The sequence below is a fragment of the Passer domesticus genome, chromosome 8, assembly GCF_036417665.1.
Source record: "Passer domesticus isolate bPasDom1 chromosome 8, bPasDom1.hap1, whole genome shotgun sequence".
Classification (NCBI taxonomy): domain Eukaryota; kingdom Metazoa; phylum Chordata; class Aves; order Passeriformes; family Passeridae; genus Passer; species Passer domesticus.
In genome coordinates this window covers 45,792,053-45,806,167 of record NC_087481.1, presented here as the reverse complement: position 1 = coordinate 45,806,167, position 14,115 = coordinate 45,792,053, and the positions used below count along the sequence as shown (strand labels likewise).

At 56.8% G+C, this 14,115-nt stretch overlaps 1 protein-coding gene across 3 annotated transcripts in view; it reads left to right on the top strand.

Moving 5' to 3' along the window:
• The window catches only part of SEMA4G (semaphorin 4G), a 29,351-nt gene that overhangs the window by 9,332 nt on the left and 5,904 nt on the right, over positions 1-14,115 (top strand). For 2 of the 3 annotated variants that reach the window (XM_064431136.1, XM_064431135.1), the window contains exons 3-6: positions 11,388-11,614; positions 12,774-12,922; positions 13,451-13,513; positions 13,593-13,691. In XM_064431136.1, the coding sequence (XP_064287206.1) occupies positions 11,491-11,614; positions 12,774-12,922; positions 13,451-13,513; positions 13,593-13,691 (435 nt within the window). In that variant the 5' untranslated portion in view covers positions 11,388-11,490. Of the gene's footprint in view, positions 1-1,260; positions 1,394-11,387; positions 11,615-12,718; positions 12,923-13,450; positions 13,514-13,592; positions 13,692-14,115 lie in introns of those variants that run through there. The other variant, XM_064431137.1, reaches the window with a different exon arrangement.

Genomic DNA, 14,115 nt, shown 5'->3' with positions numbered 1-14,115 from the left:
GGGATTCAGGTCTCTGTCACCCTCCCTCCCACCTACAGTGTTTGTAGGGGGTAGGATCCTGGCAGCCAGAGGCCCTGAGAATGGCATGTTAGTCAGGAACATGCCATTCTCTGGAACACCCTAGCCCTGCTGTCTTTACTGACCCTTAAGGTCCAGAAGGTGTTGGAATCTCAGCTAGGGCTGACCCTCATCCCCAAACAATGCTCAGCAACTGGCACAACCTGCTCAGCGCTATGCCCTGCTATGGGTCTGGCTGCAGGTCTGCAGGGTGTGGGCTTGGGGTGGTCTTTATCCCCTTCCTGGAGACCTCAGCCCTGGATGGGTTGGTGTGGAGTGGAGGGGATGAACTGGCATCCAGAGGTGATGGTGCTGGGACTGGGCACCACATGGCTTTGTGAGCACAGGCTGGCACCACCCGGCCACCCTGCCAGCTCTGGGAGAGCTGTGCTTCAGCAAACACAGGTACAGCAATTCCCCACCTCCTGCTCCAGCTGATTTCCAACTGCCCTAGATCCAACCTGCTGATTACACACAATGCTGGCTCAGAGGTTGGTTTTGGGAGGCCTGCTGCTGCTGTGAGGGCTGAGGAGGGAGGGTTGGCCAGGTGCTGGAAGCTTACGAAAGGAAAGCAAACACAGGCCTGGACCTGGCAGCTCCTCCACAGGGGGAGGAGCTGCAGAAGCCACCCAGGATAAAAAGGCTCTACAGAGGGCCCCAGAGAAACCATTACCTGTGTTTCCAAACAACCTCCTGCCATGCGTGAACGGCGAGACGTGCTGAGAGCAGAGAGAAGATGGGGCACGGGCCTGACTCGGGTGCACGGTGCAGGGTGCTGGGGTGACTTTGAGGAGCAAGACACCTCAGTGAGCACCATGGCACTGGCTGGGGGCTGTGCTGACACTGGTGCTTCTGGCTGGGGGCGTTGGCGTGATGGCACAGGTAGCATGTGCTTGCTGTGCTGGCAGAGTAGGATGACACTTATCCGTGTTCAGTCACGCTTTTTCATAGTCCTGAGTCCACAATATCAGCCTCTTTGACATTGCAAAGGGAATTCACACTGGCTTTCGGGGGCTGCATCACCCAAACCACCGGTGCTGAGTGAGCCCTCGGCCCACCCTGCGTGCTGGGGGCTGCACGGCAGCATCCCTGCCTGCCGGCCGCGACTCTGCCGGGGGACATGCTGCCACCTGCTTCCACGCAAGGCAGGCCGGCCCTGTTCCCCTGCTCTCCTCCTCCTCCTCCTCCTCCTCCTCCTGCTCCTGCTTGGCGCTGGCGGCAGGGGGCGGTGCGGGGCCCGGCGCGGCTCGGTCCGCACGGCGGGGCCGCGCACAGCCGGGCTGCGCTGCCGAGCCGAGCCGAGCCGAGCCGTGCCGTGCTGTGCTGCCCGCACCAGGCAAGTGCCGAGGGGACGCGAGCGGGTCCGCAGGCCGGGGGTGCGGGTGCGATCCGGGTGCTGCTGTGTGCCCGGCCGGGTGCTCAGCCCACGGGCAGGGTCCGGAGCGCTGGGTGCGGGTGCTCAATCGCTTGGTCGGTGCTGGGGTGCTGGCTCAGGGTCGGGCTGGGTCTGCAGGTAGGGTTTGGGGTGCTGGAGCCCGGGTGCTGAGTCCGCAGGCAGGATTAGGGGTGCTGGGTCCGGCTGCTGAATCCACGGGCAGGGTTGGGTTGTTGGATCTGGGGTGCCGGGTCTTGGTTGGGGTCCACCAGCGGGGTTTGGAATGCTGCCTCTGTCTGCTCGGGTGCTGGATCCACAGGCAGGTTCTGGGGTGCTGGGGGTGGGTGCTGCTCACAGGAAGGGTCCAGAGAAAGAGGAGCAGGGCTCTGACCTGCTGTGGTTGAAATCCGGGGAAAAATGCGTTTGGGGAAACGAGGGCAGAACCTCAGAAGCGGCAAGGAAAGGGGTTCAGGGCAGGTCTGATGCAGGTGAGGATTTGGGGACGATGAGCCGGAGGGGAGGTGGGATATGCTGCATGCGGTGGCAGTGCAGGACTTTCTTTGGGGACAGCTTTGGGGTGTGGGGTGAGGTGGGTCTGGGGGACCTGGGTAGGAGTGACGGGCGAGCATGCTGAGGGAACACGATGCTAGGAGTTGCGGACAGACAGGGCACCAGCTCTGGGCAGGGAGGGCTGCTGGATACTGCCCTTTCCTCCCCAGCAGGCTGGGAATCAGGGATCTGTAGGCATGAGAACTGCTGGGGGTGTTTGGGAAGGCTGAGCATTACCTGGGGTCAGCTGGTGTTTCAGATGGCTGGGATGAGGCACTAAACCGATGCAGGTGGTGCAGTGCAATCCCTGCCCCCTTCTCGTTCCCTTTGGAAATCAGGGGGTGGTCGTGGAATGTGGCTTGTCTGAGCCTTGACTCGTCGAGATTCATCTCCTTGGGATGCATTGCTGTGGGGGCTGCGGATGGCCCTCAGGCAAAGCAGACCAGCCTGTGCTGGGGGCTGCTCTGCAAATTCGTGCCAATCCAAAGGTAGAAAGTACCTGCAGCACTGGAATTTGGGGCTCTCTTTGCTCTCTCCATTAGTGCCCAGGTGAGCCGGTGACTTGTGCCTGGCCTTTAAACCAAGAGCGTGAAGTGGGAGGGGAACCATGAAAAGGCTCTTCGGGTGCCAAAAACCCCAGTCTCCTACGGCAAAGAGGCTTCCCAAAATGGATGAGAAGTGCGGTTCTGCTCAGATGCAGGGAAATTATTAATAACAACAGCGGCATTTTTGGTGCTAGTTGGCCTCCACTGCGGGCTCCGGCTGCTTTTCTTCCCTCTGTGGCAGGCGCTGGCTGGGGCCCCCAGCTGCACCCCGAGCCCGGGCAGGGTGACCACGGTGTGTGCCCTGCAGGACAGGTCTGTGCTTCATCTCGGTTTGGCCAGGCTTGCTGTGCCCAGAGGGATGAGGGGCAGGGAGCTGCCCCCCAGCAGGAGAGATCCCTATCAGGACTTTGTTTTTGTGTTGCAACCTGAGGGGAAAAAAAAAAACAAATCTGAACCACCCTTTCAGCTCCTGCAGATGAGGCTTTGTTCTCCCCCCTGCCTTTTCCAACATATGTTTGAACATTTCACCACTTTACCCACCAGGAATGCAGCGGGTTTGCTGGAGTTGGGAGGTTTATTCAGCAAATCTGGCAGGTCATGTGCCGGGAAAAAGCGTGCAGGTGTGCTTAGCAGGCCTGGTGAGGGGCCTCTGCCGTGCAGGGGAGATGTGGTGCCAGCCTCGCCTGGCCGCGTGTGGGGAATTTCCTTGCGCTTGCCCGCAGGCTCTGCTTGGCATCTTGATGAGACTTGTTGGGAAGCACCTCATGTGATGGGTGGTTTTGTGAGAGGGGCCTGTCCTGGGGACCTGCTGCCTCTCAGAGGGGAGAGGTGACGCCCCCAGACCTTTTTATGTCCCCAGCGGTGCTGGGTGGGTGCCTGTTCCCGTTCAAAGGTGAGAGCTCCCTGCCTGGCTGGTGCTTCAGGAGGAGTCGCTGCCATCTCCTTTCCTCCATTCCTGGCTGGCTGTGCCACCAGCTCCTCGTGATTTACAAGCATGAGGGCTCTGCCACAGCAAGGTCATCACCAAACCACCCCCTCCTTCCTCCTGGGGCCTGAGCTCTGCTCTTCAGAGACCAGGGAGGCCCAGGGTTTCAGGCACCAGGTAACTTGAGTGCTGTAGGGGCCAGGATGCAGCTTGGTGATTCAGGGTGTGCTCTGGGTTCTGCTTTTCTTGTTGCTTTAAAGGTCCCTCCAGGTACAATCCCACCTCCGTTACCTGACAGAGATGACTGTTTGCCTGTGCAAAGCCCAGCCCATGTAAATAATGTGGGGATCTGATTTTGGGGCAGCAAAGCCGGTGGTATGCAAACAACTGTGGGAAAGGCCAGATGTTACTGCTTTGTGCTGTGCAGTTTTGAATGCAAAGTGGAATATCAAAATTGGGTTTGACCCCGAACTGAAGCTTTATTAGAGGGAAAGCAAAGGAAACAAGAAGATGTTGTTGAAACTGGGAGCCCTAAAACTGCTCCCGTCATCTGGTTTTGCTGGACTTTGAAAAAGAAAACAGTTTACCTTTGGAATAAATAAAATGGAGAGGAACAGGCTTGCAGCAGAAAGCCCCATGTTCACTGCAGACAAGCTGGGTTGTGCTCCACCTCTTGCCCCCACTTCCAAGGGGACCCCAGGTTGTGTGTGATTTCTGAGCCTCTGTTTCCCCTTGGGAAAGCCTCACGCTGTCCCGACGGCGGGAACCCCAGGCATTGCCAAGAAACGTCTTTGAAACTCAAACCTGGCTTTGGAAAATAACTGGAAGACAAACCGGCTCTAAACAAACACCCAAGTTAATTCCGTGTCTTGCATTGTATGAGCCCAGTGAAATGAAACACAGTGCAGCCACAGGGATGGGCAAATGGATTCAGATGCTTTAAAAAGCCCTGAAATCTGCTGGCTTTGAGATGCCCTTTTACATTTAGGGTTGGGATTTTTTTTCTTGTTTTCTTTCTAATTGTTCCTGGGAATTTAATTCTACAATTATTTTGCTGCTTCTGCTGAGGAGACAATGTGCTTCAGCCGCAAAGCCTTTGAAGGCTGAATTGCAGATCACATCCAGTGCTGAGCCACTTGGGTGCAGACGCCCCCTTGCTGGGTGAATTTGCTGTGATGTGGAGGGCTGTCTGTCTGTTGGCTTGTTTGTCCAGGCTGCCGAGGGGCTGCCGGCCAGCGGTGAAGCTTGTCATGCTGCAAATGAAAGAAGGATGGAGCATGTTGGGGTTTGGAGGTGATGTTGCTAGCACCAAACTTGCCTTTTCCTAATGATGGGGGAGGTGGGAGCCCCAGGGGTCTGCGTCCCACATCTCAGGGCTCCGTGGCTGCGCTCTGTCTCCCCCATGTCCTGGTTGGAGGCGTGAGAGTGAAGTCAGAGCGAGGCCACAAAGTCTCGGCACCATCCGGTTTCACTTCCCGGTTGTTGCGCGACTCCCTGCTGTCCTCTCAGGTGCTCCCAGGGCTGCTGCTGTGCTGTTTCCAAAGGGGAGATGTGCTGTGTGAGAGGGAAGAGCCACAGGGACTGTGTCCTCACTGCTGTCCTGCCAGAGCTAATGGCCTCCAGCATGAGAGGAATTGCTCCTGTGAGGGGAGTTTTCCTGCTCTGTCCAGGGGTTCTGGGTCTGGGCTGGCCGTGGCATCCCTTGGTGCTCTTGGTCCAGCCACTGGGCTGCAAGGGTTTGCCCTTCAGCCTCCTGCCTTGCACCCTTCCAGGCCAAGTCCTGGCGAGGCCTCTGGATCCAGGCGAGGAACAGTTTCAACTAACAGACAGTGTTGGTGGGTTTTCCATTCGGGTGGGCAGTGGAGGAGTGATCTGTTGTGCTGTTGTGGGCACTGTGCTCTTGCTGTCTGCTTGTCTCGTGTCATGAGCAGCTGGAGCAGAGCTGTCCCCATGCCTGGCAGCCATGGCACAGGGCAGAGCAGCTTTCCTTACTTTCTCAGTTGGACTTTTTTGGGTGAGTTTGGATGGAGAGCTCTCATGGGGACTTGGCACTGAGCTATGATGCTGCCTGGCAGCCCCTTTGAATCTCCTGCTATCACATCAGACCCAACCTGATGGAGGAGAGGAACGAGTTCTTGTGAGATTAGTGAAAACAGGGAGCTTGGAAGAAGCTAACACACCCTGATCCTGTAGCCCTGCAGGGAGTACACCATGTATCCCTGCCCCTTGTGGGGTGGGCACCATTCCCCACTGGAATGCAGCAGGGGATGGCAATAAAGGTGTGGTGCTGAGGGGGCAAATCTGTCAGAAACTGGGCTGTTGTTAGTTTTATTGCTGACTGCTCAGCTTGTCTTTCCAGGGATGTTTGGCTCCCTCCACCACTGGGGCCCCTTAAACTGTCCCACATCCCTGACTGTCCCTGCTCTCTCTCCCATCCATCACTTTGCTACTTCACATGTCTCCTCCCTGCCGTGACATTTCTGGGATCAGAGCAGGGTGCTCTCCTCTGCTGGTGGCTGGTGGGGACTGCTGTGGGAATTTGGAGCCTGTTCCCATGGCCTGCAGGAGCCTCCCACCCGCCTCCCTGGCTCCATGCTGGCTGTGCCCTGCGTGGGGGCTTTGCGTCGGGAGCAGGGCAGGACACTCTGTGAGACGAGCTGATGTTGCAGCTCTTCCTCCCCTTCTCTGTGCCCAAATCCCAAATTTGGGTAAAGGAGAAGTACATCTGCTTCCTGAATGGCGGAAGCTCCAGTGTGTGTCTGCTGAAGCACCTCAGGGTCATGCATGGTTTTGTTTAAAGAAAGCAACTAAAATAAACCCAGGGAGGGGCTCCCAGGAGGTCACTGTGCTCCTTCTCTCCCTGACCCAGCACGGGTCCCCTCTTCCTGGAGGGCATTTGGCAAGTTTGCATTTTTTTTCTTGTGTTGTTGACAAAAATCCTGTCTGGTTGAGAAATATCTGTGCAGCAGCGCCAGCCCAGTCCCACGGGTCAAATCCTGCCCCTGCAAATCTGTGCCGGGAACAGCGGCTTGTTTTGGGCTGGCCTTTGGGGGTGCTGCCACGGGGGACCCATGTCCTTGCTGGGCAATCTGGGCATGAGGCCAGGAGCAGACTCCTCGAACAAATGGATGGACACTATGGGCTTGGGGTGGATCTGATGTTTTATCATTTGCTGGTTGGGCTCTGCAGCAGAAGCAAAGTGCTGGAAGTTCGTCAAGGGCTGAATTAAAGTTGCCTGGCAACCTCCATCCCGGCGCCTCTTCCCACATCTCGCAGGATTTCCCACCCAAGGTCTGCCGCCTCCAGGGAAGGGGGCCCAAAATGCTTTGCATTCACATCCAGGCTGGGGCTGGGCTTCCTCCCTTCCCAGAACTCACTGGCTGTTCCCACGCCTGGCAGCCGGGAGCTCTCCCCACCTCATCATCCCCTGGGGCAGCTGCCTTTCCCCCACCCCGAGCCAGGAACGGGTCGAGCTGTTTCAGCTGAACCTGAGAGCAGCTTGAGCAGGTCTCCTGGAGGGTAGCACAGTTCAGTGACACTGGGAATGCCAGTGGCTGCAGGGGCATGTGCCAGGCTTGGCCCCAGTGAGTAGAGTGGAATCGGCTGCGTGGGGTTTGGAGTGCCCGGCTGGGCTGCCGTAAAAAAACAAGGTGCAATTGGTTTCTTCTGGTGCAGCCCTGATGGGGATTTTGTTAAGGCTGTTTTGCAGCTCCATAACCCAGAGAAGACCCACTGGAAATCCCTGTCTCCCACTGGGAAACCGGCAGTGCTTGCTTGTAGTAGTCTGTGATGCCAAGGGGAACAGCCCATGAGAGAGGAGGAATGTCCAGCAGTCACTCTGGGAGCCTGCTTGGGCTTTACTAGATCTTGGTGGAACAAGTACCAGCTGTCTAGGGAGGGGTGGGATGGGGAAGTGTCTTATCCCACTCTGCAAATCTGTCCTGCCATCCAGAATGGATGCTGAGGGTAAGCTGGAAAAGTGCTGCTCCCATGCACCACTTCCAATCTTTCTCCTGAGTTCTTTTGAAATTAAAAAGGAATATTGGCACAATTTTTAACTGTGCTGATGAGGAAACATCTATGGGGGTCCTGTAAGACCCTGTCTGTGCTCTCTCTGTGTTTGGCAGCCCCACAGAGAGCACAGCTTCCCTGCAGTGCAGCTTGCAAACAGCTTGTGCTCCCAGGTTTTGCTGCCTTGTGACTTTGAGGGCCGGGGGGCACTGGGAAGGGGCTGCTATGCCCACACAATGTCCTGCTGCTGTTGAGGTGTGTGGCAGCTTTGGCTCGTTTCTTTGGCCAGTTTCTTTGGCCAGATCCAGGCTGGTGAGAATGTGAAATTCACTCATCAAAAGCTTTTTGCTCCTCCAGGGACGCTGGTCGTGGGGATTTTAAGGAGGTGCCGACCGGGCCAGCCCGTTTGGGCGTGCTGTGCTGCCGGTGGGAGGCTGAGGCCGGCACAGTCATGCTCACACAGCTTCCGTCGTGACCCAGTAAACCCAGTCAGACCTGACCTCCCCTGCGTGCTCGCCCACGCCTGCACGCCTCTGCCACCCCTCTGCTCCCCTGCTCTCCCCAGGGACCAGCAAACACCCCTCTGCTCCCCTGCTCTCCCCAGGGACCAGCAAACACCCCTCTGCTCCCCTGCTCTCCCCAGGGACCAGCAAACACCCCTCTGCTCCCCTGCACTCCCCAGGGACCAGCAAACACCCCTCTGCTCCCCTGCACTCCCCAGGGACCAGCAAACACCCCTCTGCTCCCCTGCTCTCCCCAGGGCCAGCAGGCACATCCCACTGGTGAGAGACAGGACCTGCTCAGCTCCGTGCTGCGAGCTGTGGCTGAAGCCCGTAGGAGCACAGCTAGCCAGTGCTAGGAGGGTGGGCTTTGCCTCTGTGGATGTTACACGTAGTGAGCAGAGCAGCTGGTTCCTGGCTTGGCCCCTCTCGGGGTGTCCGTCTGTCCTGTGCCTGGGTCCTGCATCCACCGTCCTGCTTCTTCAGGGTCGCCAGCCAGTGATGGGAGCCTCAGTGGGAGCTGAGGCTGGACCCTCAGTCCTGTGTTGGCCCCCCTGTGCTGGGAAGTAGGTGAGGTGCCAAGGGACTTGGGAGCTCATTCCTGGGGATGGGGTGGGCTTTTCTGAGCAGTTTTTCTCTTAAGCTCCTAGCTTTCTTGGAACTGCTGCTGCTTTTTAGCCTCTTCATCTTCCCTTCTTGTTTCCCTTCCCCAGAGAAAACTCTGTAGTGTTTCCATTCCCAGCTTTTTTCTATTTCTCATTGCAGTGCTGGACTTGTGTAATCCATCTGCCCCCAGCCCTAGTGGTGAGTCCCACAGATCAAGACCTCCACTACTTCCTGCCTGAGCCCTTGGGTTCACCCTGAGTTTAGAACTTGCACCCTGACAAAGGGGAAGTGATGAGTTTGGGGGTGTTTGGTGTGGCTGCAGACCAGGGTATTGACCTGAGGGAAGCCAAGGATTGTTTCAGTTCCTTCTTGCTTTTTCTCCTCCACTCTAGGTATGAAAAATAAAAACTAGAAAAAAAAAAAATAGGGGAATCTTGGAACAGCCCTTCTCTTTGAGTAAAACATTAACTGGCTCTTACAACGTAACTGATTAAATGTTCTTTAGGACAAAGTTACATCTGATCTCGGTCAAAGGAGCCTTTGGAAATGGGTGTAGCTGCTTCCCTGGAAAAAGCAGAAGAGCCCAGCCCTGACAGCACGGGAGGCTGCTCCCCCCTGCCCAGCCGGGAACCCTGTACAACCTGCCATTTTAATTTTAGTTTTCCCCCTGCACTGGCTTGGTGTGTATGATGGTTAAATGTTAGCTGGGCTGGCTCACAGCACCACTCCAGGCCTGTGACAAACACCATCCCTGCCGCCCTGGCCGGCCGCGCTCCCGGCTCCGCTCCCCGGCACGTCGGGAGCCAAGCAGCAGGCAAAGTTCAGGGCTTGTTTGTGCAGGGGAGATAAGGTGAGGACGCCAGCAGCATGCAGGGCTGTTACTCATTTATGAGAGATCACTGTTTGCCTTGTCGTAAGGAGGCTTTTCCTCCTCTCTGCTTTCCCATCCCAAGTGCAGCAGTGCGCTTGGCTCTTGCGGCTTGTGCATGATTCCAGACTTGTGTCCCCATGTGGACACTTGGGGAAGGGTCCCTGTAACTTCCAGAGTGGCCTCGCTCCCACTGTGGGGATGGAGATCTGTCAGCACAGGGCTGGCTGGGGTGCTTTGGTGCTCCAGGTGTGACCCCATCACTTGCTTTGACCAAAGCTTGGTGGGTTTGGCTGGTGCTAGACATGGTGCCACCAAAGCAAATTGTTTCTTCTTGATGTCAATCTGTACTCACCTGTACTGCACTGCTGTGCTGTCATTCATGGGCAGACCCTCTGTCTGTACAGGGCCTGTCCTGGAAACAGGAGTAACCTGGAGTGAGCCTGCTCTGGGATCTGCTCCCCAAGGAGCTCAGTCCTGCATGCAGCTCCCTGCCTGCACCCAGGGCTGGATGCTCTTGGGTGCTCTGTGCTGGTCTGGAGCCTGGGGGACAGTGGGGCAGTAGGGAGAAATATTTCCTGTCTGCCTCATTCCCGGAATGCTCTGGGGCAGCCACCAGTGCAGGTGTCAGATTGCGTCTGAAACCTCTTGAAGGAACCGGCACTTTGATGCAAGCTCCAGAACTGTGGCTGAATCCACATCCAGCCCCTCACTTCTCCTTTTCAGCCCCAAAGCCCTCTTCACCTTGGTTTTACCTCCCTTCTTCTTGGGACTCTGCAAAGTATTTGCTTCAGGGAAATTGTTTGCAGTGAGCGTGTTTGAGCAGCTTCTCTACAGGGTCAGGTATTTGGGTTTTATATATATATATATGTGGGTGTATATATATATTTATAAACCTCTAAGCAAATACTTAGGTGCTGGTTGCTTACTGGGAGCTCTCCAGCTCAGAGATACCCAGGCATTTTTTTCCTCCTAAAAGCCTGCAAGATGAGCCTGCAAGTGGCTTTGCTCAGTGCAGCTGGGAGAGGTGGGGGTTATTTGTGAGGGATTGAGTGCATGAAAGTGAGAGCTGAAGTAGATGTGGAGCTTCAAGGTAGCTTGGGATGAAAGAGAAACTGAAATCTTGTGGAAGAACACTGGGAGAAAAATTATTTCTGCTTGAAAAGACTTGCCGAAGATTCCAAGCAATTTCTCTATGGATTTTCCTTCACCTTACATCCCTGTGTGCCTGAAGCATCCTTTCCAATGCCTCAGTCCTCTGGAGTCTCGTCATTTCATGGGGGGCAGAACTGGGGGCAGGTATCTTGCACAGCAGGACATGGTCAGCTGGGCTTTTGGGAGGGAGAGGAGACCTTGGGCTCCCCAGGACCCTCACTGTTGCTATTCCTGCTGCAGCCATTCTGGGGGTGCAGTGGGTCTTGGGGTACCCCAGTGTGCCAAGAGACCCACAGAGGGGCTTGGCCCTGAGCCCCTTTCTCTGCTTTTGAGGGAAAAATGTGTCTGCTTTTTGGGTGTGATATGCAATGGGGGATCAGCTGCCTCTGCTGAAATATATCCTTCAGTCAGGGGGATCTGCAGGAGGAAAGGGCTGGGAGTGAATGAGGGATGAACCCAGAGAAGACTCTGAGGAAAATGTACCTCCAAGCAGCTGACCAAAGTGCTCAGCAAGCAACTCCCTGCTGTGACAGAAGGGCTGCTGACCCAGGGGGATGCTGCAGAAGGTCACTGTGCTCAAACTCCCCTCCATGCTCCGTGATGGCTGCAGGCTCCGTGCTATGCCTTGGTTTCCCCTTGAGCAAATGAGGGTTTGTTTTTCCCTGAAGCCATGCCTGGTCTGAGGCCGTGCCGGGTCAAGCATCCATGCGTGCATGCAGCTGGCTCCTTCCCAAGCCTGCTTGCTGGTGAGGTGCTGGGACAGCAGGAGTGTCTGAGGCAGCGCTCTGTGTTTCAGGAGGGTTTGGTGACCAGCCCTGTCCCAGAGAGCTGGAGTGCTGAGGATCGGCCGTGCCGGCCCGGCGGCAGCGGCTGCGCGCTGCCCTGCCCAGAGCGGGAAGATGAGCGCGGGGCCGGCACATCTCCTGACCACTCTCTTCATGGCAGCGGCAGCCGTGGGCTACCCGTCACGGCGCTCTGCCACCGACCTGGATGCCACCCCCAGGACAACTGTCACTTTTGATGGTAAGGAGCCGTGGGTGCTGGTGGTGGCAGTGAGGTTCGGGATTTTGCTGGCACTGGCCTTGGTGCATTGTGACTGCATCTAGTCTTTGCCAGCCTGGAGCAGGGGGCTCAGCACGGGAGGGTGGCTACATGGGGGCCTCTGATCCCCTGGGCTCCAGAAACCAGAGCCTACATGGCTGTCTGGTACTGGGTGCCCTAAAGAAGCGAGCATGGCAAAATCATCTCCCCAAAAGACAGAGGGGGACAAGGATGTACAGGGAGCCAGCTCTGACCAACTCCTGGCCCTGCCCAGCAGCCCTTGGAGGGTGTCCTGAGCTGGGCATCACACCTGAGCTGGGATCTCATGGCCCAAATAGTCAGCAGGAAACTTTCTTCCATGATTTTCTCTAATTGCCACTGAGCTCTTGACCTGCAGCCTCTGTGGTGTCAGTGAGCCCAGCAGTGTCATTGTCCCTTGGGGATCCACATGGCATCATTGACCTCATTAGTTAGGCTCAACTCAGCCATTGAGGGTGGGAGAGTTTCATTAGTAGCTGGGGTGCCCTTTTCTCTCCAGGCAATGCCTATTTTCTGGGAAAGATGGGGAATCACTCCTTCTCCAGCTGCCTACAGGGTCCCAAGCCTCACAGAATTTTCACTTCCTGCTGGTCCCTCTGGCCAGGGCTGAGTCCTACTTCACACTTCTCAGCACCTCAAATTGGATGGTTTCATTGGCTTGGTGGACAGGAGCACTCAGCCTCACAGCAGAATCACTCCCCTCATATGAAAATTTTCTGTTCAGGTTTTTTTATCCTTCCCTGGGCTGGCTGGGCTCAGTTCAGAGCCAGGGACACTGCCGGCATGGTTCTGCTTTCTTCAGCAGTTTCCCAAACAACGTAGCAGGTCCGTGCCCAGCACAGACATTGCAACTCCCATTGAGCTGTTCTTTAATTGGTGGAGAGACATTTCCTCTGTGAGCCTCAGCCCAATTAGTGCCTTTTGCCTTCCACCAAACCTTCTCTCTTCCTTTCCTCCTGCTGTAACTGCTGTCACCCAGCACTGCCTGCCTGATAACCTAAGTGCCATGCCACCCACTTCCAGCTCCATTCTCTTGTCTTTTCCCAGTGGCTCGCGCTGTGCCTGCCCCGGGGTCCCCCTCAGCCCCCTGTTCCCTTTGCAGAGCTGTCGGGAGCCCGGCGCTTCAACGCGCACACCCTCAACTACAGCACCCTGCTGCTGGAGGACGAGCGGGGCGTGCTCTACGTGGGCGCCAGGGGAGCCATCTTCGCCCTCAACTCCAGCGACGTGGCCGACGGCTCCCACCACACGGTGAGCCAGCCTCTGCCCCCCTGCCCAATCTTTGTCCAAATTGTGGCCACTCTATCCCTGCTCAACCTCCCCATCGCCGTCGTCTCAGGTCTTGCCTGGAGGTGATGTCTCCAAGTCTGTCCCCAGGTCCCCACCTGGTCCTTCTCCCCAGCCAGGCAGCATGGGGACAACAGTGAGAGGCATCCCCAAGCTCAGAGCTGCCTGTTTCAGGGACACCCCAGCAGAATGAAGGGCAGGGAGGGAATCACACTCTTTTGTTCCCCCAGGGAAGGATATCCCAAAATCCTCCAGGCTCCTGCAGTGCTCTGGGATGTCTGCCCACTGATTGGGGTGTGGGACCACTCTTGCCCCACGCTGGTGGGATGTGTTCAGGGTGCCATCTTGTGCTCTGAGCAACGATCCCTCCCTAAATAAATAAATAAGGATTTTATAGTCTCTGATGGCTCTGATGAAAGCTGGAGGTTGCAGCGACAGGGGGACCATGCAGTGCTGGGGGTCATGCAGTGGCAGTCTCTCTTCCCCTTGCAGATCCACTGGGAAGCCTCCCCAGAGAAGCGGATGGACTGCCTGCAGAAGGGCAAAAACAACAAGGTAGAGCCGCTGGGTGGGTGCCAGGGAGGGGCTGCCCCTGCTTTTCCTGGCCTGTAACTCCTGCACTCCGCCTCCGCAGACCGAGTGCTTCAACCACGTGCGGTTCCTGCAGCGGCTGAACAGCACCCACCTCTATGCCTGTGGCACCTACGCCTTCCACCCGCTCTGCGCCGCCATCGTGAGTACGGCTCACCCACAGCTCCTCCTGTCCCTGCCACTGTGTCACCCTGGAGAGGTGCAGCCCCTGTCCTCTCCCACCATCTCAGCCCACAGCCCCACTCCCTTTCTATTGCTGTCACTGCCCCTGCCTGGCTCACGGTGGGGGTGAGTGACTCCCGGGCTGGGTGAGTAGGTTTGAGGATGTGGCCACCATGATGCAGATGCCATAAATCCCCACCCCAGCACTGGGGTTGGACTCTGACCCCAAGCGAGAGGACTGGGGATGGATCAGTGCCATGGGGACGCATGTGGGCTCAGCAGGATGGGATGCAGCAGCCCTGGACCTGCTTTCCACTGCCTGCTGTGGTAGAATACCCTCCCAAGAGGAGGGGCTGCAGAGTGGCTGATGGCAGGTGGTATGCATGCCCAGGGAAAGGTGACAG